Consider the following 27,680-nt stretch of genomic DNA (forward strand, 5'->3'; position numbering starts at 1 on the left):
TAGTCGCTGTTACGTTTAATATAACATATATTTTTCATTTTAATATGTGGTGTTATGATAAATTATAGAGTAGTTTTCAACAAACTTATTTATAACAAATAGAACAGTTATATGATATTTTTTAAGAAGTTTTGATTAAATTAAATATATTGATATAAAAGATACTAAGATAAAAAATGAAATAAAGTATAGAGTATTACATATTAATGTTAAAAATAGGTAAATAGGGAATGTAAAGCCTTCTCTAATATTTTGTCTATATATATTGAGATTTTCTTTATTTATCATAATTATTATTTTCGTTTTAATGAATTTAAAATGGTTAAACTACCAAATGTCTCCACCATGACACGGTTCTACCCAACTTCCCTACACATTGTGCTGAAGTGAATTGAAATGAGCCTAATTCCCTACGAATTGAATTTTTAAGACACAAGTGAATCGAATTCATAAGAGCGAACCACGACTGACGTGATTATGATGTGCACCACATCATCATTGTTATTGTGGCCAGGTTACAGCGGTTTATTTTGGTATACAAAACAAACAATGATGGCAATATGTTAAAGCTTGGCTGGAACAAGGTATTGATCTTGAATTCATACCTGATGTAGTGCAACAAGCAATATAGACTATAGAGTACTCAAGGGTCTTTCAAACACCATTTCTGGAAGTAAAAAACCCAAGAAGTTTGCACTTTGCAGTCATGCAGACACGGAAATAGGAATTAATGGTAAGATTTAAGACCATGTCTTGGGTTCTCGGCAACGCATTAGATGCAAATGAACCACGCGTACTACAAGTATTTTGTTGGTCATGACAGAAAGTAAGTACATGTTCATTGTTTATCAAAATATGAACCTTTATTACACGCAGAGTAAACAAATGTACAATTATTAATACCACCAATTACAAGTACAACATGTGAAGCTCCGTATCCCCAGCAATTACAATTACAAGTACCACCAATTTAAAAGATTCTGAAGTTTGTTAGATCGGTAACTCATGTATCCCCAGCAAGTAAGTTTTGCATACAGATATACATGAAGTAAAAGAAATGCAGTAGCAAGAAACCAAAACCTCTTTGAACCAGCTCTTCTTCACAAAAGCCACTGGGATTCTCAAACGCTCAACCAAACTGTCATGTGGCAAATCTCCTTTAAAACCATGAGGCGTATCAACCATTTAGAATTCTAGATCACCATTGCAGAAAAATCATAGCAGCACACGTATAAGCTGAAATGGATCCTCCTTGGACTTTTATGGCAGAGTGACTGTTGGCCACATCAACTCAAAGCACAAAACCAGTGCATTTTCTCCAGATAAATCTCCATCTGGCACAGCAAAGCCATAACAGAAACCGCGGATGCCATAGATTCATATACGTATCAGGAACACGGCAATCACAGTGAGCAAGAAGTTCCACTTGGCCGATTTTTTCACAATCAATTTTAGAAATTCTGAAAAACACAAGCAAACCTCAGGGTTCACGATATGGCAGATTAATGTGTTTAGCAGCCACCTGCCACCAGGAACTTCTTCTTGGTTACTGGTTCCTCTAGTAATGACACAACATCATCCACCTTTTCAAACAGATCCTCCAATTCACTCACACCAAATCTTTCAAAATCCAATGGTCGTTTGTATCGTTGTTGATAGATCGCTTCAAAACAACCCAAGAAAATCCGACATGAATAGCTCACTAGAATCTCCTGTAGCTCAAACTTAAACTGGTCTAGGCTTTCTTCCTGCTCTTCCAACACTACCCTTTCATCCTCAGAAAACTCGTCTGAAGATCCAACACCTGAGCCAACATCCAAGTTCACTTCTCGGGCAATCTTCCCTTTCCTGTCATTCTTTCCCACATCTGATGGAGAGGAGTTGGGCCCAGTTAAACCTTTCTTAAGATACACATATTTCCTCTGCCCTTTCCCTTCAATGGCGAATCTATCATCCATTTTTTTCAAAAGATTGACGAGTTTGACAGATCCATATTCCGCAACATAAAGTGGTCTCCCGAAACTTTTCTGATATTCAGCAGGAAGACGGCCAAGAGGCAAACAACCATTAAACATTTCTAGGAGCTTCACGAGTTGGCCCTTTAAACCAATCAGATCTCCCGGCTGAACCCACATTAAATCATTCTGTTCATAAGAAGCCACATGTCGTACTGGCACATCATTTAAACCAGACGGCAGACTGTAAGATCTTGACGTTGAAGGGAAACAAGATGCACTGTTGTATTCAGCCAACGACTGTGATACCATCGAAAAATCTTTAGAATTGTAATACCTTTGAGAGACCCCTCTATATACAATTGCTTCTTCTTCGTTTTGAAAATCTGAGTTGTCAGTTATCTGACACCCCATGAAAAAGTTAGCCACTTCGGTAGGACCCAACCCCCGATTAGGAGCCACGGTTCTCGAGGGGGGCACAAACCCTTCTCCACGAACCACACTAGGCCAGTCCCAAACAAAACTACCAGCATTACTCAATGCAGACGAAACACCCACCCCAGATGGAATCGCAAGAATCACAGTATACCCACGTTGACCAAGTATGTGAAGCGCGGGAGCAAAGTCAACATCACCAGAAATCAACATGATTGAAGACGGTGGTGGATTATCAAGAGCAAAAAGAAACATGTCAACCAATATCGCCTTATCAGCTGCATCCTTTCTCCCATTTGGCACATCTATAAGTCTGACACCCGTCCTTTGACATCCCTCTCTTAAACGCCTAGGAAATCCATTGAAATCCCCATAAGCAGAAAAAGCAGTTACCACTCCGTTAATAATAGGGTGGACCCGTAAGGCCATACGGATATTACCAGCCGCATCTTCGGGGCGTATGTCACTAGGAACAGGGCAATTCTCCATGTCCCAAAGTATGGCAATCGGACCATCTGATCTATTACGGTACTGTTGAGATAAGTTTGTGTTTTGCATTGACATATGTGTTTGTTGACTTTGTTCTATGGTTCCTGAAGTTAATTGCAAAGCTGATGCATTCGAATTAGCCATCAGTAAGGTCATATAAGTTTCAAGTTACCTGCTTTTTGAATAAAAAAAAACTAACCGGTTAATTCCTGTATTTATTAATCATCATATCTATCAAATTTAAAAAATATATTTACACACTTATATATCTCAAGTCATCTATATTTCAACATGTAATACACAACAGAGTTAAAAATACACATTAGCCTATATATACATGCAATCACATATCATGCACAGTTTTTATCGACTTAACCAACATTAAAGATAATTATAACTGAACAATGTACTAATAAGAAATACGTATCCATATTACGAGTTATTAAAAATAATTTATACAAAATGATCAAAGGTTCACCGGTGTTGATACGGCAATTTTCTTCTATCTTAAACTGAAATTTTAGAAGAACATAAGCTGTAACAATAACACACTAACATTTTTCTTAGACGGCGTATTTTCATCAAATATTTTGGGACACGGTGAGCGTTTACTAACTAGCTACTCTGTTCGTTCGGCACAACACGTTATACATACATTACGTATCTATATCTATATCTTCACTAAAACATGGATTTAGAATTGGATTCACCTAGATCATCTGATATATAAAGTCAAACTTAATAGTAAACACAAATAGATATAGATATATCGAAATATATACATAATTTTCTAACTTGATGCATTTGTGACGATGAACATTATAAAAACCCTAACTAGATAATTAAACTAAAAAGTGAGGCAAATTAGAAACACATTTAATCACTAATAATGGAAAAATAATTGCAATTAGGCATTCAATAAACGATTATCTTAATTATTATTAGGAATACAGAACAATTATAAAACTAAAAGACAGAGAGAGATTGAAATTAGAAGATGTGTAGAAAGGTTGATTTGAACCTAGGGTTTGGTATTTTGAACCTAAATTTTTGGTATTTTATTTTAGGAGAAAGGAAACAAAAGTATGTTACTCTGAATTTTATTGTAACGATTTAACAGGGTTTTCTTATTGAACCAATTTTTTTTTTTTTTTAATCGAACCCGTTGTCCGTTGAGTAATCGAAAATGAATAAATGATAACAAAATATATAAATTCGCAACACATTTGCTAAAGATTGATATTGTTGTTTTTTTTAAAGGTGGATTTCATCGAAAATTTCGTGTCGCGATTCGACAGCGAGAGGTCTAGCATACGTTGTGTTAATCGTATCCGTACTAGAGAGTTTCCTCGAAGTAGAAATGTCTATTTTAAATACCCGATGGGGGAAAACCTATGATGCACCGAAACTCCAAACAGGTAGCCGTACCCGTATCCGAAACTCCATGGAAACGTTTCCGCGTACGAAACACGTATGAAACGTTCCCTTGAATTTTCTATAGATACCGAAACTTTTTTTTGAAGTTTTCATACGGTTTCTAATTAATATTAAGGTTTTAATGAACTTATTCTATTCCCCAAACCCAAACAGACTATAGTATATACGATTTGATCAACATTAAATTTTTTATATACCAAACCAGTTATGAAACACTAAACATTCAATGAGTGATCACTGTTATACATATACAATTATACATATAATCTCTCAAATCTCAAGTCTCTCTATAAAAAAATTGATATAATTTATATTTGTATATTTTTTTATTGCCGTACCCGTATCCTAAATTTTTTAGTTTTGCCGTTCTCCGTTCCCATATCATTACCGTACCCCTTTGCCATATCCGTTTCAGTGCTACATGGGGGAAAACCCCCTACTAATCCTCCTAGATGCACGACGATTAATAGGGGTAAACCCTGTCCCTCAGACTTGAACCTGAGTATACCCAAATCAAGCCCTTATAACGGGACTTAATTCTTATGTTCTCCTAAAGACTTGAACACAAGATCTCATGCAAGAGAATGGTCTTTCAACCATTGAGCTAAAACTCAAAGACTTATTGTTGATGTTTATTTGTTTTCTTTGTTTAATCATTACATGTATGTTTAGTTTTGTAGTTCAACTAACGGGCTTACACAGATCAACTGTTTTTAAAAATACACCCAAAACGTTTCTTTTATGTTTAATGCTACGTTTCGAAACAATAACATTACATATGTCATACAACACTACGTTTTGAATATGTTTAGATAGCAAAAGTTGTCAGGGGAGCGACACCTGCCCTAACGCATGCGTTAGAGTAATGCTATGTATCATTTCCCCTAAAATGGGACGTTTAGTTTAAAATGGTTAAGTTTAGATTTTAGTTTTAATGCTTAGCATCATATAAAAGACAACACGCTTTATTCTCTAAATTGGACCGCTATATACAAAATGGAACCATTTTTCTTATGATCAATGTATGTTTTTTGAAATTTGTATAACATTTTAATTGCAATATATAGACAGTGAGTTATGAGTTTTCAATCAAGTGACCATTTTCTAAACGGTACCTTCTTTAACGAAAATATTTTTAAACTAATCTTTTTAATAATGTACAAATTCTTTATATTTGTACAGCTCCCCCGTTTATAAAAGAATATGCATATATAAAATATTTGTTTCAGTTTGTATAGGTTTGAAAAATAGACAAAGTTATTCAAACCGTAAATATTTGGGGTTTTTAGTTTTTGAAATCAACTAATAATTGTGTGTAGTTTATGGAATTGTTACTTGGTTTATGAAAGCACGCAATTTTGTGTATTGTATTATTAGAACTAGCGTTGTACCCGCGCGATGCAGCGTGGAATAGGAAAAAAAGGCCAGTCAAGTAGCAGGTACCGTGTTATTAAATGAATGTATAACTTAACCTCAAGCGTTTTTTATTTCAACTCAAAGTGCAAACCGCGGTTGTTGTTTTAGAGTGAGCTTTTTTTATGTTGAGTGATTTATTAAATTTAGTAACGCAAAATATACAGAAACTGAGTAATAATCTTTATTAGGTAGCAATCATCGTAATGTTTGTTTATCTAAAAGTAAGGGAGATGTGGACAAAAGTTTAAACAATGAATTAGTATGAATAAGCCAAAATGCAAAAATAACCTTCAAAATTGAAAAAGAAGTAAAGTACGTCACCAAGTGTAGAAATATACATCAAATCGAAGCCACCTGCAATGTAGAAATGTACAACAATGTACTCAGTTGACGCAATTTCAGTATGATATACAGTATTAAACAAATTAGTTGGTACCTAAAACCACGCACCTTGTATGACCTATGCATCATGTAAAACTTCTCTGTACACCACGTTTGAGGTGTATACTCCTGGTTGATTGAACTCTTTAGCAGGTATGACCAACACCTTCGTCCTGTCGCGCGAAATCCCTCTAGATAGTCCCACATAAAGTTGGCCATGCGCGAAATCCTTTAAAGTTAACATGATATCACATTATTGTGAGTCGGGATGGGTTTTAACAAATGGAAGAGTTGGGTTGCAAGTATTCGATACACTCAATAATTCGATACATTGCAAGTATTACATCAGTGAAGAAAAGACAACATAGCACGCCAAACACACGGTATCTTTGCCGGCATTGATTTAAGATGCAACTTCCGTACAAAGCCAAGCCTACCGAATCAGTATCTAATGACCTGAAAAGAACCAGGTGTAGCATTAAAGGCCAATGTATCAAATTACTTTGACTCACACTTATGGAGCCATACTGTTAGTAAGAGGGGCCATGAAGCATCCAAAGAGACACCACATGATTACATTAATATAAACCCTATAGGTGTTAAGAGACCAGATTTGCTGCAACGGTTCCAAGCACCCAAAATATGACCTGTAGCTTGAGTGCATTGCCCAACAAAGACAACCCATCCATTTTGACACCTTTAAAAGGGATGGGGTATGGCTTAATAGCTTAAAAAATCATATGGATTGTTTAATTTAAGTTAGAAGGTGAACATATGCCAAGCACCCAAAAAACAACATTTTACAACCTTAGTGCGCAAAAAGCTGACCCTTCCAGTTTGATATCGCTAAAATTAAAAAGTTAAACAGACCAGACTTGTGGAACGATTCTGTTAGTAAGGTCACTGATCCATCCAAACAGGTAGAAACCACAACATTTATTCAATCAATGTAAATAAAACAAATAGTCTTAGCCGGGAAAACCGACACTTGAAAATTGTTCAAAAACCGCCAAACAACCAAAAGGATAAGGAAACGACACAAAATGTCATGAAGTTGAAGAAAGGACAAGAAATGAAAACTGACACTTGGCAGCTGTGGTGGTGAGACGCCTTATGAGGTGAGATAGACATGGTCAAGGTGCTCTTTCTGACGAAGAATCCGTTGAAAAATTGAGTTCAGCTCATTCAAACGTTATTCCATCAAATAGAGATCATCATTGATTTGAAAGTAGAGCTCGTCAAAAACCTTTGCTCGACTTGCCTGACGGTTGTACTCCTGCAACAGTAAGTAGCATATAGATGTTTGACATAACAACATGTATACTTCCGGCCGCCGAATCAGTACTAAAATAAAACTTTGGCGTCTAAACTATTTATTACAAATACACTGTGTTTGATATAACTAAAATATAGTAGATATGATGTAGCAGACTACGCAATTATTTACCTCCCATCCAAGCACATGTGGGTCGCGGGTTGGAGGGCGGCCACTATAAATTGGCAAGGCTGCTATTTCAGCATCCTGTAAGACAATGGTAGATATGTTTAAGGCAGGTGTTATACGTGATCATCGAAACATATGAATACAGATTATGTTACTAACTATCTATGCGTGTTGAGGCAACACTTCTGCTATAGAACAGAATGAAATATAAAACTAAGTCTCTTTGTACATCTACAAATGCAAGAAAATAACTCATTTAAAATATGTTAATTGAGATAAAAATTTTGCAATTGTCAACAAAAACTAAACAGCAAAATGTATGATATGCTCCAGCAGACAAACTAAGCCACAATTATATACATTAGATCTAGAAGCATATCTAGATATAGAACAGAATGAAAATATAAAACTAAGACTCTTTGTACATCTACAAATGCAAGAAAACATAAAATAACAAACACACAACATGATATTTGTACATCTGCATAATAAATTCACCTCTTAAAAAAAGTGGAATGAACAATATGCCGATAAGAATACTTGTGCCATTTTTCGACCTGTTTGACCAAATTCAGTTTTTGCTATATTTTCTTTTATCTTACGGATTGTCAGGCTTACCAGAACAATATAACACAAATAACGAAACATATGAATACAGATTATGTTACTAACTATATATATCATTAAAAAAGTGAATGGTTCTACACTTAGTTATGTCTTGGATGAAAAATAAGAGTTATGTCTTGTCCAAACATACAATTTGGTTTTACACTCAGTTCTCCATAAACGCATACAATTTGAAAGCTTTCCGTTACTCATATTTTAAAGCAATCCAATCATGACCTCTATAACATCTTGATTTCCATCAACAATTATAATTTATATATACAACAATGCTTACACGATATGCTGAAGGAAAACTTACGTAACAAATTACTCGGGTTCTTATGTTACAGTATAGCCAACATTGTCATATAAAGGTGGAACAACTTATATATACACAACTTATATATATATATATATATGGCAAAAATGTACCTCCAAAGTCTCCACATGCGGTGATGGCTGGACAGGCGGTGGAGAAGGCGGAACATCCGGGTTTAAAGCGGGATTGGGGGCTGGAACAGGTGGGACTGGAGCGGCGTTGGCGGCTGCAGATGACGGGACATAAGCATCATTAGTCGAACCTGTGGTAGCCATTCGAGAAAACAATTAGGGATAGAAAGGTTTTTTGTGTGGGTATAGTATGAGAGTCATGTGATGATTGAATGGGGTTTATATAGAACTGGTATTGGTATTGCGTTATTTGTTTATAGAAGTTATTGTTATAAATCTCTCATGATTATCAGAAACAATAATTAAGTATAGAACCAAAATATTTACCCAATATAGATATGAAAAGATAAACATATGTATATAAAATCTCTCATGATTATCAAAAACAATAATTAAGTATAAATCAAAATAGTTACCCAAAATATAAGCATATGTATACAAAATATTAATTGGGTTGATGCTTAAAATTCGTTACACAAAATGAGTGACAAAGAAAAAAGATTTGCCTAAAACAAAATTGAAGAATCGAAATATTAAGTGGCTACTCTTTCGATGGTGACAACAGAACAAAAAAAAACATATTAATCAAACCTATAAATCGAAATCTAGAACAATTGAAGAATGCAAATCAATGAACAATAAAAGAACAATATAAATACCTATAATCGGGCGGCGTTGGTTGGGACGATTTCTGGGACGGTGACGATGCAAAAAACAAAAAATAAAAATTTATTAACCGGCGGTGGATGAAAGAATCGAAAATAAAGAACAATGAAAGGTAGAGAAGGGAGCATACCAGAGAAGGGGATGGTGGATGGTGTTTCTGGCGGTGGTGGATGGTGTTTATGGGGGGAGGGAGCGTATCAGAGAAGGGGGGAGGGAGCGGCGGTGAATGTGTGTTTGATGAGCCGTGGTGTAATGAGTCGTGATGGAGGGGTAGTGTAAGTTGGGAGGGGTATAAAAGACATTTCAAAGGTAGAAGTGTTAAAAAGGTGGTGGGGTAGTTTGTGTATTAAGGGAGTATAGATAAAACAACTTGGCTAAGCATGATTTTGTAGTTGGTTGGTCTTGGATTAGAAACTCGTCCCCCATGTTTTTGTTATCTGAAGTAAAATGTTGAAGTTGTAAAAGATAAAGTTTAAGTTACATACAGTAGCTAATATATGATCGTGAATCAATGATTAGTTTGTGTAGTAGTTTGGACTGGTGACTTATAGGTCTTAGGTCCAAATCCCTATTCAACTAACTTTGAGATATTAGTAGTCTTTTTATTAGGGCTTGACTTAGGTATATCTATGTTCAAGTCTGAAGAGACAAGTTTTACCCCTATTAATCATTGTTTTTTTTGGACGGATTAGTAGGGGGTTCCCTCATTGGGTATTTGAAATAAGCATTTCTACTTCGAGTGAGCTCTCTAGCGCGGATCGGATAAGACAATGTATGTTATACCTCACGCTGTTGAATCGCGACACGAAGTTTCAAGTGAAATTCATCTTTCAAAAAGAAAACCAATATGATCATGAGCATGCAATGATTTGTTTAAACAAACGTTTTTATAAGAGAGGTGATCCATACACCACCTTTTTATAACATAAACAGGAAAAAAAAAAAATGCACGAACACAACCTAGAACAATATCTTGATATCAACTGAATCCACAAGCTCGAATGCATATAACATAACAAATTATAACCGCGTGAAGTACATTATTATCATTATTTTTTATACAATGGAACACACTCATTTCTTCTAGCAAGACTAGAACCCCCAATCTTACCGAGTTTATATCAGCAAGGTCCGATCCACCAAGCATATACTTCTTTTCTCAACCCTAAACCACCATTGAATCAACCCGCATTCAATACTAAGGGAGGCAAAACTCAACGTAATACCAACCCATTGGAATTTTACACAACCACTTTAAATGTTCATGACGAAGATGACAAGACCCTTTCAATAGCAGCAACGTAAAATTCTTTAGGCATGGTCCCAACCACCGACTCACATTTCTCACCGTTCTTGAATAAAAGCACAATGGGTACAGCTTTGATATCATATTCCTCTGTAATTAGTGGATCTTGGTCAGCATTAAGCACAAAACACTTGATCTTGCCAGCATACTCGGCTGCAACTTCATCAATCACTCGGTGCACCATTTGGCATGGTCCGCACCAACTGGCATAGAACTCAACCAGTACTGGGATCTTGCTGTCTAGAACCGATGTGTTCCATGACTTTGCGGTCACTTCTGCAGCTGTAAAGCATAGATGTTAGGCAAGCTTTTCTACACATCCCCAAAATTATCAGAGAAAGTTTCAAAAGGGCACTTGACTATTAGTTAAAAGCCCGGTTCAAACAACAAACCCCCAAGTTGAAATTCACCATTCTAAAAAAAAGTCTGTCTATGCACGGATTAAGATATGATTCACTATATCTCACCTCTCGACACCCCGACCCTGACTGATTGTAGTAAGATAAAGGGATCTTGTAACACAAAGTTAACAGCATCAACCTCTTTTGTGACGATGATAACGACAAACTAAAATTAAAATGTTACAAATTAGTAAATTACATTCGACAAGTGGGTATGTCCCTTAATCATTTTGCTAATCTTAGGCCCTACTCGTATCTGTTAACATAATTAAGTAAATACTCGTACAACTAATCAGCTACGATATATTTATATCATTATGGAAAATGATATATTCTCTTAAAAAATCAGCCTAATGATTACAACAACTTAAGCACTCACAAAATAGATAAAGTATTACCTTAATCCCTCCGAACTTGGAAGATTTATATCTACTAATCCATATATCTATAAACCTTTATAAAACATATCTATAAACCTTTATAAAACATATTGAAACTCTATTTTAAGTAATTTAAGCACTTTTTTCAATATTTCCATATTGCCCCTAATTCACACCTTACCTCTAATTATCTCTAAACACAATCAGACAAACACCCTACCATGATCTAACACACGCTAACTTCTTTCTCTCTCTCCTTTCTATTTACACACATGCATATCAATTCCCCCACTTTTCTGTATTATCATCATTATTTAACCGCTGCAACGGACGGGCATTAACCCTCGTACTATATGTATAAGTATATAAATTATATATTATATTAAGAAAGGAAAAAACATGAGCCCACAAAAAGTAGTGGTACCTTTGGATGGGCGTTGTATCATAGAGAGGACACGAAGAGTGTTTTTTTTACTGCTGTGTTTGGATGTACGGAAAGATATAATATTATTATTATTATTATTAGATGAAGAAGGAAACAATGAAGAAGAAGAAGATCGTAAAACAGATTGGGAACATAAAAAGGAGTAACCGCAATATGATGATGCATTTGCCATAAGTATTATTATTATTATGAATACTATCAATTGATCAACTAAAAATGATGAATTAACTTGTGGAATTCAGATCTGATTGGAGACGTGGTGAACAGATCAGATGATGGTAATGATGATGATGAGTGATAGAGATGGTGCAACAAAATCAAGTGTGTGTGTTGAATTTATAGTAGAAGACAGTTTCCTTGTTACAAGTGTAAACAAAGTTAGAAAACGAGGACATAGAAAGAAATTTGTGTTTAACACACAGTTTTCTTTTGTGGATAAGATTGAATATAAATAAATGTCACTGTCAATATATCTCAGCCTAAAGCCTATATATAAAGTTAAAATTATATTCTCTTTTAGGCTATTTCACAAGTTTACTTGAGATCGAGCTATTTTTTAACGAAAATTATATTCTACTCTTAGATTAAATTCAATTCAACTCTCGTTAATTCACCCCATTTATATAAGAAATAAGACTCTTACCCAAATAGATCCTTTTAATATCAAAAACCTTATACAAATATAATACAAAGCAACTTTGTTGCTTACAAACTTTTAGTGGTTGGTATTTGTTTGAGACAGGGAGCTAAAGTTCATAAGTATATAATACATGAAAGTATAAAACTACATCTGATTAGACATATTGAGTGATGCCTTCAGCTGGGACCCTGGGAGAGGGCTTGATATAAAGACATGAGAAGCTTTTTTAACAGTGTTTATAAATGGTCACCCGCTGTAAAAGTAAGCAGATAAACGGTTAAATAAAGTCTTAAAACACCCCCACATTTATAGGACTCAAGTAAAACACCTTCATATTTCATGTCCAAATTGCTAGTTTTATACAACCCGTATGTTTACATTCTGAATACACCAAATTTGGTGGGTTCTGGAAGACGGTTCCTAGAAGCAGAGATACAGAGTCCCAAGATTTTACGAGTGTCAGCAGGATCAATAATGCCATCATCCCATAACCTGGCTGTCGAATAATACGCGCTACTTTCTTTTTCATATGCCTCTATAAACTTGGCCTTGCTTTTCTCTTCATCTTCCTTTGACCACTACAAACCAATCGCTTAAAGTCAACATACAATAACTTTCCCACAAGGTTTAACAAAAAGCCTAATATACAATGATTTTCTGAATATTTATTTGTTATTACCTGAATTCCCTCTTTCTTCATCTTGCTCTTTTCTATCTGAGACATCACTCCAGCAGCCTGTAGTTTTCAGCAAATGATAGAATGTTTAAACGAATGATTCCTTTATCAAGCACAAATTGCAAATTGTAGAGTTTAAATTCGGTATTATGACCGATACCCAAATATGGAGTATTTGAAATGCTATTCAAACAAATGACAAAACATATGCTTGGATTAAGTTATGATAAGAATTATATAGAGTTGACGCAGAACCAAAGAGCATAGAGACTACCTGAGCACCACCCATCACACCTATCTTAGCATTTGGCCAGAAGAACATAAAGTCTGGACTATATGCACGTCCACACATTGCATAATTTCCAGCACCAAAGCTTCCACCAATAACAACGGTTATTTTGGGTACCTATAAAATAAAAAGTGGATTTGCCCATGTTACTTTTAACAAACTTTTTCTAAGCTCTAAAGGTAACAATGTTGACTTATTTATTTATGACAGTGTCATTTGTGGTATACTGGTATGTTTTTACTTTTAACATTAAATGGGACAAAAAGAAAGCTATGAAGGAAATAAGTTGAAAGACCTTCAAAATGTATTTTAATTGCATACTTCCTCCAACATTATTGTTGTCAAGAATATCATGATTCATAACAATCACCCAATAGTTGTACCTTTATTCAACCACCAGATGATCAATAAAAAAAAATTCTATCAACCAACCACTCATAGTGGTTTTGACATGAGAAGTTATCCACTTATCCTCTTTAATATAACCCCTATGGCTAGGATTAGCAAAACTCTTCCAAAAAATGAACATAGAGGTATTTGTAGGCAAATCAGATTCTGCGTGTTACCAAACCAATCTATCTTGCCAGTCGCCACCCCTTAAGCTCATTTGGTCATAGACTACAATGCTTAAAGATACATGCAAAAACCTCTTAATAAACAGGTCATTTTCAGGTCAATGTAGTTGTTAGGCAACCATAATCTGATTGCATGAAGTTTAACAACACCCAAATCCCACAGTTATACAGGGTATAGGAAGGTAAGATGTAGACAGTAATTATCTGTTTGCATGAAACTTAAATGTTTAAATGAAACTTACAAAAAGGTTGAAAGGGCATATTCAATTTTTCGGACATATAAAAGTTAAATATCAAAACTTGACCATGAAATATTGCCACGAAGAGAAAGGTTACATGAAATCATTGGCAGAATGGGAAAGGAAACCAACCTTAGCACATGCTGTAGCCATCACCATCTTTGCTCCAGCTTTTGCTATACCATTGGCCTCTGATTTTGATCCAACCTATTAAATGAACAAATTGTTCATATTACTCATTTTAGTGATTATCTGGTATCACATGCAAATGCGTTCAACCATATCAGGTAGATAGTGTGCCAACAAACCCCCGATGAACTATTTAAGATCTCGGAGCCAGGTAATATAGGAAAATCTCATAGGGTTGATCCCTAAAAGAACATAATGAATTCTGTGCGTTCATATATGTACAAGTCAAAGAGAAACAATCATAATAGTGGCTTAGCTTCCCAAGTCACATGCATCTCCAGTAATAACAGATTAAGGATTGCGTAGCTTCAGCCTAGCACATGGAAACGATAAAAGACAACAAGTCTATAAGTGTATGCTATGTCATACTTAAAATTGGAAATGTTGAGAATATCAAGACGGTCGTGTCTTGTAAGCTGAACTAGTATATTCAAAATTCAAAAGGGAACTTTTCTTAAGGATGCAAGAAAGTCTTTTAACAAGATCGACAAAATATCTACTTTGCCAGATATTTGGAAAGAGGAGGATCGCATACCATAAATCCTGTAATGTTTTGAAGGTACACCAGTGGAATATTACGTTGAGAACATAATTCGATAAAGTGGGTTCCTTTTAGAGCAGATTCATTAAATAACACCCCATTGTTTCCAATGATTCCAACAGGCTGTCCAAGAATTCTGGCAAAGCCTGTTACAAGGGTCTGCAAAATGCAAGTGAGTAATATTACAACGAATACTATGGAAGCAAAATCTAACTTATGTTAGGGTCAAAGTTATCATTTTTCCTCACAGTGCCATACAATTGTTTGAACTCATCGAATTCACTTCCATCAACTATTCGAGCAATAACTGACCGAATGTCAAAAGACTGCTTTAGATCTACAGGCGCGATTGTCCGGAGCTCTGTCACATCATAAAGTGGCTCTTTGTAATCAGAAATGTTGCCTCGCAAAGCATCCATCATCCCTTCATTTCCGGCCATGTGCAAGTTTTTAACAATATTCCTTCCTATGGAGAGTGCATGCACTTCATCTACGAGTATAGACAAAGGCATGGAGTCAATATTATTGGTAGCAGAACTATTAAAATCATCATATAAATGGTTAACCCTAAAAAGCAGGCTTAACTATTTTTAAATACATCATGTACTACATCAGGGATATGACAAGGTAAAGGCTTCATGGCATTGACTATTGGGTATTAACAGTACATACAAACTAAACTAGCTTCAGACAAAGTCTTGACAAGCTTTAGACAAAGTCAGCATGGTGAATCAAGTAATAGGGCATAAACTAGAACATTCTTTTGAATTTAATTAAAAAATATAGATCATGTTTTCAGTCTTCAAGTTATCACGTCAGGGTTTATGGAATGGGGTCCAGTCATATGCCCAGTGACAACTCATGAAACATGCCAGATGTTAACATGAAGCTAGTGACTATCATATTGGTGGACTGGAAGAACAAACTAACATTAAACCATTTACCTTGTGCATAATAGTCTGAAACACCTGATACCTTGCAATGAATGTCTGCACCCCCTAGATCTTCAGAAGACACTTCCTCACCTGTAGCAGCCTGTAAACTAACCATTTAGATATGTGTGAACAGATTTATATGAAACAAGTCATGACATAAACAAGATAACAACCAAAAGGTATAAAGAGGTGCTAAGAAAAACAGAGAGGCGATATAATGGACATCAAAAAACAAAAGGGTCCGAACTAACCTTCACAAGTGGAGGTCCTGCAAGGAATATGGTACCGTTTCCTTTGACCATAACACTTTCATCAGCCATTGCGGGTATGTACGCTCCCCCTGCTGTACAAGAGCCTAACACCAGAGCAATTTGGGGAATACCTTCTGAAGACATGCGAGCTTGGTTATAGAATACTCTCCCAAAATTCTCCTTGTCAGGAAAAACTTCAGCCTGTTTTGGAAGAAAAGCACCACCACTGTCAACAAGATATATACATGGTAGCCTGCATAGAGCTGCGATCTCCTGGGCTCGGAGATGTTTTTTACAAGTAATTGGATAGTATGTTCCTCCTTTGACTGTAGCATCATTTGCAACGAACATACATAACTTCCCATGCACTGGTCCTATCCCAGTGACAATGCCGCCAGAAGGAAGGGGATCTTCATATAACTCGTGTCCTGCAAGCTTAAATAAATATAAAAGAAATAAATAGAAGAACCCAAACATACAAAACTGAAGAGAGATTGTTTTTTTTATCATATTGTGAGACTACATTCGAAATTCTGTGTTCTAGGTATGCTATAAGCAGTACATAATTTACTAATCATTTCTTGGTAAAAGCTATATGTACCATTTATGCATCATAGCTACGGGGCATATAATAGGTTCAAACTTCCATACATAATAATAAAGAGTTTAATAAGAAGACTTTTAAGTGGCACAGTCTGATCTTCCTTCTAATTACCCACATAGTAAATTGCCGGTACTACATCATCATTCACCATTCAACGACGTGCCTAAGTGTTCCAAATGTCTACTTTTCACAACCTTCAAAAAAATCGTATCAAATAAGTGAATAACACACACAAGGTTGCCTTGAGTGCATAGCCTAGTTGGTCATGAAGATAAGTTCATTTGGAATTATCCAGGCTTCATTCCCAGCAGAGCAGCGGAACCTGACTTATCATAAAAATCAAAAAAATAAATAAATAAATAAATAAAATTGGTGAAGCTGGATCGATTGGCTGAGCCACTGCGTGAGCTTGATTTACCTACCATGTGATTGGTCTAGGACATTTCGGTGTGAGCCAGAAACAACTAATTCAAAATCCCCTAGTACATGAAAATGTATGCCTATATATCCTAACTAACATTTATAATCTCCGCCATTATACGAGCAATGAACTATCGGGATCAGACTAATTTAAACATGTAGTCATTTCTATCACTAAAAGCAAGCTCTATATAGACAACACACATAAAAAGAAAAGAAAAACCAGAATCAAACCTGAGAGAGCTCGAGAAAGGACGAAGAAGAATCGATTAACCGATCGATTCTCTCCCTCGGAAGCAATTTGTTCCTACTTCTATGCCTCTTTACAGCTTCTTCTCCTCCACCTTCATTAACCTTATTATACACACAACAAATATAATAAACTACTGTATATATATAATATAATATAATGATAAATCAATATATCGCTGCAAATACTTACATCCTAATAAATTCATATATTCAAAAAAGGTAAATAAATAAATAGTAAGATAATAATGAGTTATATATTTAATAATTTCACAATGCCTGACAAAATAAATAAATAAATAAATAAATAAATAGGAAGTAAAATAAAATAAAACCTGAAGAATGTGAGAGTGAAGCTGAGAAATGATGGATTCCATTTGTTTAGAGTTACGAATAAATGATTCGGAGCTCCGATCGATTCCATCCGGAAGCACATTTATGTTGTCTGACTGTGAGCTGAAAGTGCTTCTTCTAGGTGATGACGTCATCATTCCGGCAGCGTTGATTGATGTACAACGCCATCGATATGTTGATTTTGCAGTTCTGAGTAAGGGCCCTAACATTTTATTTAAGCTTTTATAAGTGTATCAGTATGTGTGTGTGTGTGTGTGAATTATTGTTAGGTGTGTATGAAGATGATATATATATATATAGTAAGAGTATATATAAGTAGGTGTGTGTGTGTGTGTGTGTGTGTGAATAAGGTAGGGAGGGAGGGAAGATAAATAAGAGTGAGTCGTGTTTAGTTGGGTTTGCTGCTGTGTAGTTCATATCCGATCATCATCCATGTGTATCCATCCACTTCACATTGCTTGTGCATTTTTAATTCATTCTTAACTTTTTTTTTAAATATTGATAAAAGAAGACTAAAATTGAAACTATCTCCGATTCTCCATTGATAAAAGGGAATAAAGGTAGCCGGCACATCATCTGTCATTTACAAATCTTTAGGTAAAGATATCCTTCAAATATTATCCCACAATTTGTGGCTAAGTATTCGGTTAATAGTTATGCCGAATCAAAATTTGTAATATTAGTAATTTATCCATTTTGCCTTTAAAACAAAAAATATATATTTATTTTAAGAAAAATGATAAATTTTGTTTAGAGGATTAATCTTTTCCTTTGTTTTAATGATAATAGATAACCCGCGCAATGAAGTGGCGGTGACAATGAGGTTATTAAAATAATTTCATTGTGTTTGGCGATGTGATTAAATTTTGCAGTGGGATGTGAATGGGGGAGGAAGGGACGAATTGTGAATTAAAGTTTTTTTCTATTTGAATCTACGTGAAGGAGAGATAGAGGTTCATATTTTTTAAGGGCATTTTAGTTACAGTGTATAAAATAAAAATAAGGATGTATTAAAATGAAGGGTAAATTAGACATATGAGGTTATTAAATTTAAAAGAGAGGGTTGAGTTTGTTTTATAAAAGGGTATAGATAAGGCTATCTCCAATGTTATATTTTTACATGTTTATGCATATTTTTTGTTGTTCATTATCATTGAAGTTTATCCAAAGTTAAAGATTTTTAAGTGTAAGTCCAAAGTTAAAGACATGTCCTTAATCTATCTCCAATGTTTTAGTTGTATTTAGATGTAAGGTTATGTAAGAATATTTGAATGATTACATGTAGTTTTTAAAAAAAAATTTTAAAATGTATGAGAATTTTAAAATTTTGTAAGAATATGATATAACAACTAAATGACGTCTAATGATGTTTTTAGCATTCAAAATAGCCTAATTAATTAGTATACTTGAAGAAATATAAGAATATCCTTAGATAAACCCCTTTTGGTATAGTGCTAAAAAAGTTTAGAATGTCCATAAATAAACCCTTTGAATATAGTGTTGAAAAAAGTTTACATATTATTACCGTATACCTTATAATACTCTTTTTGTTCCATTTGAGATCTTAATTTGACTTTAAAAATATTTTTTACCTATTGAAATTTGACCGTAATTATTTGTTGTTGTGTTAGATATCAAATATATAAATGGATCGAATTTTTAATGTATTTTTTTAATGTGTAAGTTTCATCAACAATTATAATGTACATAAAAAAATATTTACGATCAACTTTAGAAGAAAAAGACTTTGAACTGGGAAAGAATAACTTAAAAAACCGTACCTCACAACACTTCAAAAATAAACTTAAATCTACCACAATACCCAAATAAAAGAAATTAAACTTCCGTCTTATCCATGTCAATTCCTTCCAAGATGGACTAGTCCAGCCCGACCCTTCCACCCATAACCATACCAATTCTTGTAATCGTTAACCTCGTTGACCCCAAATGTCAATTCCTTCCAAGATGGACTAGTCCAGCCCGACCCTTCCACCCATAACCATACCAATTCTTGTAATCGTTAACCTCGTTGACCCCAAGTGAAAGACCTTCCATCTTGTCTGCCACTTCACCATTATGCGTGTTCTTAGAACCGCAAATAAACCTGATTCTGTGATTCATTGGATCCAAGTGATCTATCCCAAATACCAATTTTGGGCCCAAAACCATCCCAAACAAATGAACATCGGTAACTGGACGTCAATCGGATTCAAACGTAACCTATTTTCAGTAAACTCCTATAAATTTATAATAAACCGAGACCAACCCAAAACAATTAACATCTATAATTTGATATTAACTGATCCGCATATTTGATTTCTAAATCTTTTTTTAAGAATAGTGTGTTAGTTGGTTAGTGGTTAAAACCCTAGCAGTGACATCCAAACGGGCAGTATGCTAGAGGTCGATCACAGGTCTTCAATCCAACATCTCCTCACCAGAACCCCAAAAGAGGGCCCCAGGTGGCCACTTGAAAGTGGTTTCTAAACCTATTCTTTAATATAAGAAATAAAAGTTGACCAACATTGATATGAAAAGAAAAATGATTAATCCTCCTAAAAAAATGCCTAAAAATCCCCTTAACTATTAGATGAAGACATGTGCCAAAATCAGGGGGTAAGATTAGGAAAGAGAATTAATAGATACCACATGTCACCTTTTTATTGTTTTAGAAAGATTTTTAGGCTAATCTTTAGAATGATATATCATTTTCCATATGAAAATAGACAATTTATTCTTAATGAAATTAAGGTTAAAAGGTATGGGTACTATACATAGTTGTCAAACTCGTACAAGTCACGGGTCGACTCGTACGAGTCGAGTCAAAACAACGGGAAAACGAGGCGACTCGATGGAGTGACTCGCTTTGCTCCAGACTCGTAACATGACTCTTGTTTTGTGGTGCGAGTAGGTCCGAGTCATGTTCCGAGTCACGAATCCAGTCACGAGTCACAAAATAATTTTAAACTTTTTTATTTTTTAATTTATTTTTAAACATAACTTTTTTATATGCTTTTAAATTTGATTTGATTTTAATAGTTATTCTATTTTTAGCTTAATATATTAATACATTACAATATGTCTACAATAAATACTTGCACATAATTATAAAAATATACATTTTCAATTATCCTGACTCTTTCGATTCGAGTCACGAGTCAAAAAATCAGATTTCGAGTCGAGTCGAGATTTACGAGTCGACAACTATGGTACTATATACAAAGGGGAATGCTATATAGTAAAGGGTAGTTTGGAATACGAGTCCACTCAATTAAGTTGTAAAATCTTGTGAAAATTTTTTAATAATGAAACATATAAAATTCATATTCATATTGAGAACCGATAACAGTCAAGAGTGCCAAGCACTTTTAAAAACCCATTAAATACAGTATAGCCAAAATGCTATAAATTGTTAAAAATCACACCAATCTAGTCGTCATCATTACTTTGCACATATACAAAGTTTGTTTTTAATAATTTGTTTTACAAATCACATTGAATTTTAGTTCTGCTACTGAGCATGAATCAACAGGCTGAATAGAGGTTTTGACTGTGACATGGTGATGCTAGTGCCATGGTCGTTGATACAATTCACAAGTAGTCCCTGTTAACTCGTGTTGCTGATCAAATCGGCTAATGTAGTGTAAAAGGTTAAGGAATTTAAAATTCTTAAGTTAACCTTAATACGACAAAGATAGAAGTTCAAATTCTTTTTCACCAAATTTCCTTAAAATTTTCAAACCAAACAGCCTTTATGATTTTCTGTTTGAGACGGTCAGCACTCACATAGTTGATAAAATGAAACTAGTTGTTCACATGTCATGTCAACTTTTTAAAGGTAAGTCGTTTTTTGATGTGCTTGTAGGGGGTTGGCATTGTATGGAAGATGAACGCATTATGGATGTGGCATCACCACTCAACACCGCCGCCAACATACGAAAACTGAGTGGTGACATGAAATGCGTGGTGTGACCACGCGATCGACCATCCATTTTCTTCCAATCATTAACATGTGATTTGACTTTTTGTTTTGTTTTTAAGTTACTTTTTTAGAGTGGTGAAGTGAGTGGTCGGATACCAATAAAATTTGGATGAGTGATGAGTGAGTGGTGAAGTTGAGGTGGCATAAGGTGATTGGTTAGAAGTGAGTGGTGAAAAAGGAAATGGGAGATAAGATGTCATCTACCACTCACTATTTAAAAAAAGTAACTTAAAAACAAAACAAAAAAAGTCAAATCACATGATAATGATCGGAAGAAAATGGATGGTCGACCGCGTGGTCACACCATGCATTTCATACCACCACTCATTTTTCGTATGTTGGCGGCGGGCCGGCGGTGTTGAGTGGTGATGCCGCAGCCACCACTCGTCCATATTGCGTCCGATATCAACGCTCTTATCTTATGAAAGCAAAAGGTGAAAGCAACTTTTGATTGTTATGTTAAAAAATAGTAAGATTTTACAGCATAGTGAAAGTATGGTGGTTTACAAATCAAGGTAAGTTGACTTCGAGTTCGTCTCGTTGGACTTGAACTTTATCGAACTCAAAATTTGTGTTTAAGTCCAAAAATCGAGCTCAAAGTATTTATCAACGAGTTATATCAAATGCCCAAGTTGTGGTTGTTCAAAAAATTTTGGGTTATTTACTGAATGGTACCTGGACTATCCACCATATTACTGATTTCATACCTATAAATTTAAAATTACTCTCATCATACCCCAACTTATCAATTCTCCACACGGACGATACCTGACCTAACGGGCGTCAGTTTGGCCGTTAAGTTGGGGTATGACTACGGTAAACTTTAAAGTTTTATGTATGAAACAAGTAATATAGTGGATAGTCCAGGTGTCATTTATGTAATTAACCATTATTATTATATTATTATTATATTATTATTATTATTATTATTATTATTATTATTATTATTATTATTACTTGTAAATCCTATTAATTTTCAATGGAAGTGATGTTTTTATTATTATTATTATTATTATTATTATTATTATTATTATTATTATTATTATTATTATTATTATTATTATTATTATTGTTTTAATTACACAAAGTATTATTTAGAAATAAATAATTTTAAAAAGTACATTGATATATTTTGTAAATATTTACTTTTATTTTATAAAAGAATACTTTATTTTTATAAAAAATATTGTAAATATTTAGTTTTTTTTATTAAAAACTATTAATCAATCAAATTATAGATCCATGATGATTTTATTTATTTCATATTTATTTATTTTTTATTTAAAAAAAATACATTAATTTCATGTAAAGCATTGATAAATGAACGTGAAGTCTTGAATGGATACACTACATGGAGTTGATTAAATCTGTTTTGAGCTGATTCAAACCTTACATAGTAGTTGTACAGGTACTAATGCAATACAAGAAACTATGATATTCTTTTCGGTTCACCCCTTTAAAAAGAAGATTGAAAAATATTTTTTATAAAAATAAAAACTTTGTACTAAAAATGATCTTTTATAAAAGAAAATATTATTTTATTAAAAAATAAATTTTATAAAAAATAGTTTTTGAAATATTAATAGTTTTTAATAAAAAATTAAATATTTACAATAATTTTTTTATAAAAATAAAGTATTCTTTTATAAAATAAATATAAATATTTACAAAAAAAATATCAATGTACTTTGTGTAATTAAAAAAACAACAACAACAACCATAATAATAATAATAATAATAATAATAATAATAATAATAATAATAATAATAATAATAATTACATAAATGATATCTAGACTATCCACCATATTATTGGTTTCATACCTAAAACTTTAAAATTTACGGTAGTCATACCCCAACTTAACGACCAAACTGACGCCCGTCAAGTCAGGTATCGTCCGAGTGAAAAATTGATAAGTTGGGGTATGATGAGAGTAATTTTAGAGTTATAAGTATGAAACCAGTAATATGATGGATAGTCCAGGTACCATTTCAGTAAATAACCCAAAATTTTTTTAAAAAAAGGCCCAAGTTGTGGAAAGGGTAGTCTTACAAAGATTGTAAACCAAACAAGAATGCAAATAAACATTCATACAACAGTTTGCGTCTGATCCACATAAAATATAACTTGCTTACAGGATGCCTCTCAAAATGAAATTGCACATAGCATCATGTGCTTGCTAAACTGGTCCTGTACATACACACCCAGACACAGTCAACAATATATAGCAATCCTATATGTATAGACACATATACCCAATTTGTTTACATATGGTTCAGGTCACTTCTTTTTGGCCTAATCTTAATCTAGCATAGCTTATTCCGCCTACCAGGGTCCTGTCAATGTTCTTCGTAGGCGTAATCTTTTATTTCCCCACGGCAATTTCACCTTCTCCACCACCTGAAAAATAACTCGAGTCAATCACCGTTTATAATTGTGTTATTATAGTTCGTTCTCTAAAACAAGTCTAATAAGATATAGGCATTAGTCTCCTCAGGTTAAGATTTTAGAGCCAGTAAATCAATTATTAACATCAAAGGCCAAAAAACTCTTTTGGTGTAAAGGTAATCAACTCGCCGCTACATTAGCCTATCTAAGAAAATCACAATGGAAAACACTTCTCCGTAGAAAAATAATGAAGACGTAGATCTAGAATTAGAACATGAAAAGCCACTTGTTTGAATCTAGAAGTCAACTTAAATAAGCGAATAATGAAGAAGTGTGAGCCGGTTGTAGGCTATTAATAACTTCTGCCATGGGTTAAAAACAATATAGAGACTATTGTATTAGTGCATACCTGATTGTTCTGCATCTCCATGATCTCTTCCTGCAGTCACGGCCCGGTTAATATAAATTGCAGTATATAACAAAGACTCAAAAAAGTAATGAACAGGTTGATAAAAAAAAATTTAGTTTTACGTGCCTGTTTTTTAAGTAACTTGTGGTTGATTTCTTTAAGTTTTGCAACTTCGGCTTCCAACTCCAAAGTATATGCCTGTGGAATTAAATCAGAGGGATATTGTTAGAGGTGACAAGACAGGCAGGTTACATAACGGGTTAAACAGATCCGGATGAATTGGGCCATTTCTAAGTATGGTCCAAAACAAGGCGGGTCAAGTGGGGTTGGCTCATAAACACATTTCGATCCATTATTCGACTTCTTGTAAAAAACTACTCAGATATTATTTAGCAAAAGGATGTTATCACATTTTAAAATTTTGGGGAAAAAAATTAATTTAGTAGAATGCAAGCCTTAAAAGTGAACTCTAGTGATTTTTAGCTTCTTTTTTCATCTGGCCCTAAAAAGTAAAAACATAACCCAAATCGACCCATTAGAGAGTGAAAAACATAAAAAATCATCTTTAATAACATCATATGACCACTAAGATAATGGATGCCAAATATTGCAAGAAATTCACCTGCTTACGAGCTCTTGATCGTGCAGCAGACTCTCGGTTCTTAATCATTCTCCTCCGTCTTCTTTCCACTACTTTCTCTAAAGTCCCACTGGACTTCTTCCCACGTAAACCACCTTCACCAAAGGAATAAAGCGGGGGTGATGGAGTTGAATCAAAATTAGGTTTGGGAATCAAATTACGTGGAGATCCTGCTGCAATCACCCCAAGTGTCTTGATGTTCATCACTCCACTATCTATGCCACTAGCTTGAACCACACCCGTCTTAACCCCATGCTCAGACTTCCCAACTGGGCTAGGCAGTTGACTAGTCAGCGGTGCAGTAAAATCCAAAGCAGCTTGCTTGGGGAAAAGAGGCTGTGGTTTTGGTTTTAACTTCGGTTGCAGGTTTAGTCCATTTTTACTCTCGGTGATTTGGTTAACTGTTGGTCCATTGGTTCGAGCAACTTGTTGAAACCCATGATTCTGATTTGGGTTCTGAAACGCCAAAATGAAACTATTGTTATCAACTTGCTGTGCAACCTCACCAAAATACGACCCTCCATCCATTTGAATCTGGTTATTTTCCGTTACTACCCCTGCTTTCAGCAAAAAATCCTCAAGTGTTATCTCACCTAAGGTGGGTTCCCTTTGTTGTGGCTGTATGTTTGTTTGACCCATCAAATCTCCATCTTTGACTTCACCATTGCTACTAGTTTTGAACAATTCTCTCCAAACTTCATCGACCGTTTTCTGGCTAAGCGTTCTTGGCAATGTTAAAGATCCTTGCCTTTGCATACTATTAGTATTTCCATTCCCATTATTCGGAACATTTCCATCTATCCCAAAATTAGAAGTTGATGCCATTGCTTGAGTCTCTTCAGCACTCCAAATGCTCTTTAAGAGTTCATCCATATTCATTGATCCGAAATCCTTCCCACCTCCACCTAATGTGTTCTGTAACTCATCAAATGTCAATGAGTATATAGAAGATTGTCGGGCCAATGGCGAATTTGCCACCATTTGTCTGCTACCATTGAGTTCAGGTTGTGGTGTGTCACCATAGTTCTTGAAGTTGATAAACGAACTCATTGCTTATATCGAAAACACTTGTAACCTTATGCCCTTAATTTTTCTTTACATCCATATGCAAATATTCATCCCAAAACTAAAAGTTAGTCAAGATTCATAAAGCATTCAGCAAAGCAATAACAAGAATGCCAAAAGACAACTTTAGTTTTACACTAAGAAAGAATACTAGTAAGCATCTAAAATTATTGCAAGTGCAATTAGGATATCCATAAGCAATGCAAAGTAACATTAAAAAATTTAAATGATAGATACATCATAATAATACTAGAGTTTCTAACTGATAAGGCTGCAACTAATGAATCAACATGAAAAATAAAAATGTGTTCTTTGTATATTTCTTTTTTTGAGAATTTTGGAGAAAAATGTTGATGCATTAATTCACACCCTTGACCGAAAAATCCTAATAATATAAGAGGCATAAAAAGTCTAATGATGCTCCTGTTAAAGTTGTTCAAAATTGACTTCTAAGTTAAGACTAAGTTATATATATTATACTTGCATCTTTACACATCAAATTATATAATAACATTGACAATAGAACATTATTAAAACACATTTAGATAATAACATTGACTATACAATATTATTAAAACACGATTATCAATATCTTAAGTCAAGACTCATAAAAGAAAAATGTACAAAAATCTAATCAAAAACTTAACATACAAAAAGAGCTAATCTATTATTATTATCTATATAGTGCTATACTTAAATCAAAATACCAAAATTACCCACAAGCAATATTTACATATCTATGAATCAAATTACCAAAAAAACATAATTTATTGTTAACATGAAGGTTGATTAAATGATCAAAATCACAAGCTATAGCTAAAAGTAAATTCTACTTTCCTCTTACTTTAAGCTCATAAAAAGCTAAAACACTATCAACAAGGCAATAATTTCATGATCAAATAGCTATAGAAAAACCAAGAAACTTAAAGATGTAGATCCATAAGCTAAACCCAGAAAAATTTAGACCAATCACAATAAAGAGTATTATAAAAATTTAATCTTTATTAGAAAAATAAAACTATAAACAAAATTAATTTTTCTAAAAAAGACAAAGAAAATGGAGAGAAAAATAAATATCTTGAGCAAATGAGTGTAGAATTGAAAACGGTTATACCCTTTTTAGAGTGAGAGATGAAGGTTTAGAGAGAGCTGCGTGTCGAAATTGATCTTGTTAGCTGGGTAGAGATGACAAGTGTCTTGTGAAGGCCTTTGGTGTCATAAAATAAAATTTGTTGGGATTTTATGCTACTTCTTGTAAGAGTAGTTTGCATATATATCCTTGTATGTTTGGAGTTTTTCATAAAGTCCCCTAATAGTTACTAGTCGTCAACTCGTCATTTAGGTGAAGTGGTATATGTGTACATGCAATGGTTGGAGGATCTTTTCTACCATTTAAGTAGAATCTGAAAGCAGCATCTCTAT

General features: G+C 34.1%; 4 protein-coding genes across 5 annotated transcripts; all 4 read right to left on the reverse strand.

Moving 5' to 3' along the window:
• Positions 1 to 827: 827 nt before the first annotated feature.
• Positions 828 to 3,046, reverse strand: LOC122592848. Its single transcript, XM_043765165.1, has one exon. It carries the CDS (start codon positions 3,033 to 3,035, stop codon positions 1,512 to 1,514), a length of 1,524 nt encoding a protein of 507 aa, XP_043621100.1. The 5' UTR covers positions 3,036 to 3,046; the 3' UTR covers positions 828 to 1,511.
• Positions 3,047 to 10,252: 7,206 nt separating this feature from the next.
• Positions 10,253 to 12,204, reverse strand: LOC122592574 (thioredoxin M3, chloroplastic). The gene is made up of 2 exons (XM_043764833.1): positions 11,791 to 12,204; positions 10,253 to 10,867 (listed from the first exon to the last, which is right to left on the reverse strand). Exons 1-2 carry the CDS (start codon positions 11,981 to 11,983, stop codon positions 10,542 to 10,544), a joined length of 519 nt encoding a protein of 172 aa, XP_043620768.1. The 5' UTR covers positions 11,984 to 12,204; the 3' UTR covers positions 10,253 to 10,541.
• Positions 12,205 to 12,721: 517 nt separating this feature from the next.
• Positions 12,722 to 18,308, reverse strand: LOC122592676 (methylcrotonoyl-CoA carboxylase beta chain, mitochondrial). Its single transcript, XM_043764961.1, has 10 exons — positions 17,755 to 18,308; positions 17,405 to 17,524; positions 16,147 to 16,581; positions 15,905 to 15,995; positions 15,209 to 15,450; positions 14,955 to 15,119; positions 14,363 to 14,437; positions 13,402 to 13,533; positions 13,131 to 13,187; positions 12,722 to 13,029 (listed from the first exon to the last, which is right to left on the reverse strand). Exons 1-10 carry the CDS (start codon positions 17,980 to 17,982, stop codon positions 12,826 to 12,828), a joined length of 1,749 nt encoding a protein of 582 aa, XP_043620896.1. The 5' UTR covers positions 17,983 to 18,308; the 3' UTR covers positions 12,722 to 12,825.
• A 5,508-nt stretch (positions 18,309 to 23,816) lies between these two features.
• LOC122591094 (ABSCISIC ACID-INSENSITIVE 5-like protein 7) lies at positions 23,817 to 27,476 on the reverse strand. Of its 2 annotated transcripts, XM_043763296.1 has the most exons (5): positions 27,373 to 27,476; positions 25,176 to 26,286; positions 24,680 to 24,751; positions 24,554 to 24,583; positions 23,817 to 24,156 (listed from the first exon to the last, which is right to left on the reverse strand). In XM_043763296.1, exons 2-5 carry the CDS (start codon positions 26,241 to 26,243, stop codon positions 24,082 to 24,084), a joined length of 1,245 nt encoding a protein of 414 aa, XP_043619231.1. In that variant the 5' UTR covers positions 26,244 to 26,286; positions 27,373 to 27,476; the 3' UTR covers positions 23,817 to 24,081. The 2 variants fall into 2 exon arrangements, with proteins under 2 accessions (XP_043619231.1, XP_043619232.1); XM_043763297.1 differs by lacking the exon at positions 27,373 to 27,476 and having other exon boundaries at positions 25,176 to 26,567.
• Positions 27,477 to 27,680: the final 204 nt, after the last annotated feature.

The sequence above is a fragment of the Erigeron canadensis genome, chromosome 3, assembly GCF_010389155.1.
Source record: "Erigeron canadensis isolate Cc75 chromosome 3, C_canadensis_v1, whole genome shotgun sequence".
NCBI lineage: Eukaryota > Viridiplantae > Streptophyta > Magnoliopsida > Asterales > Asteraceae > Erigeron > Erigeron canadensis.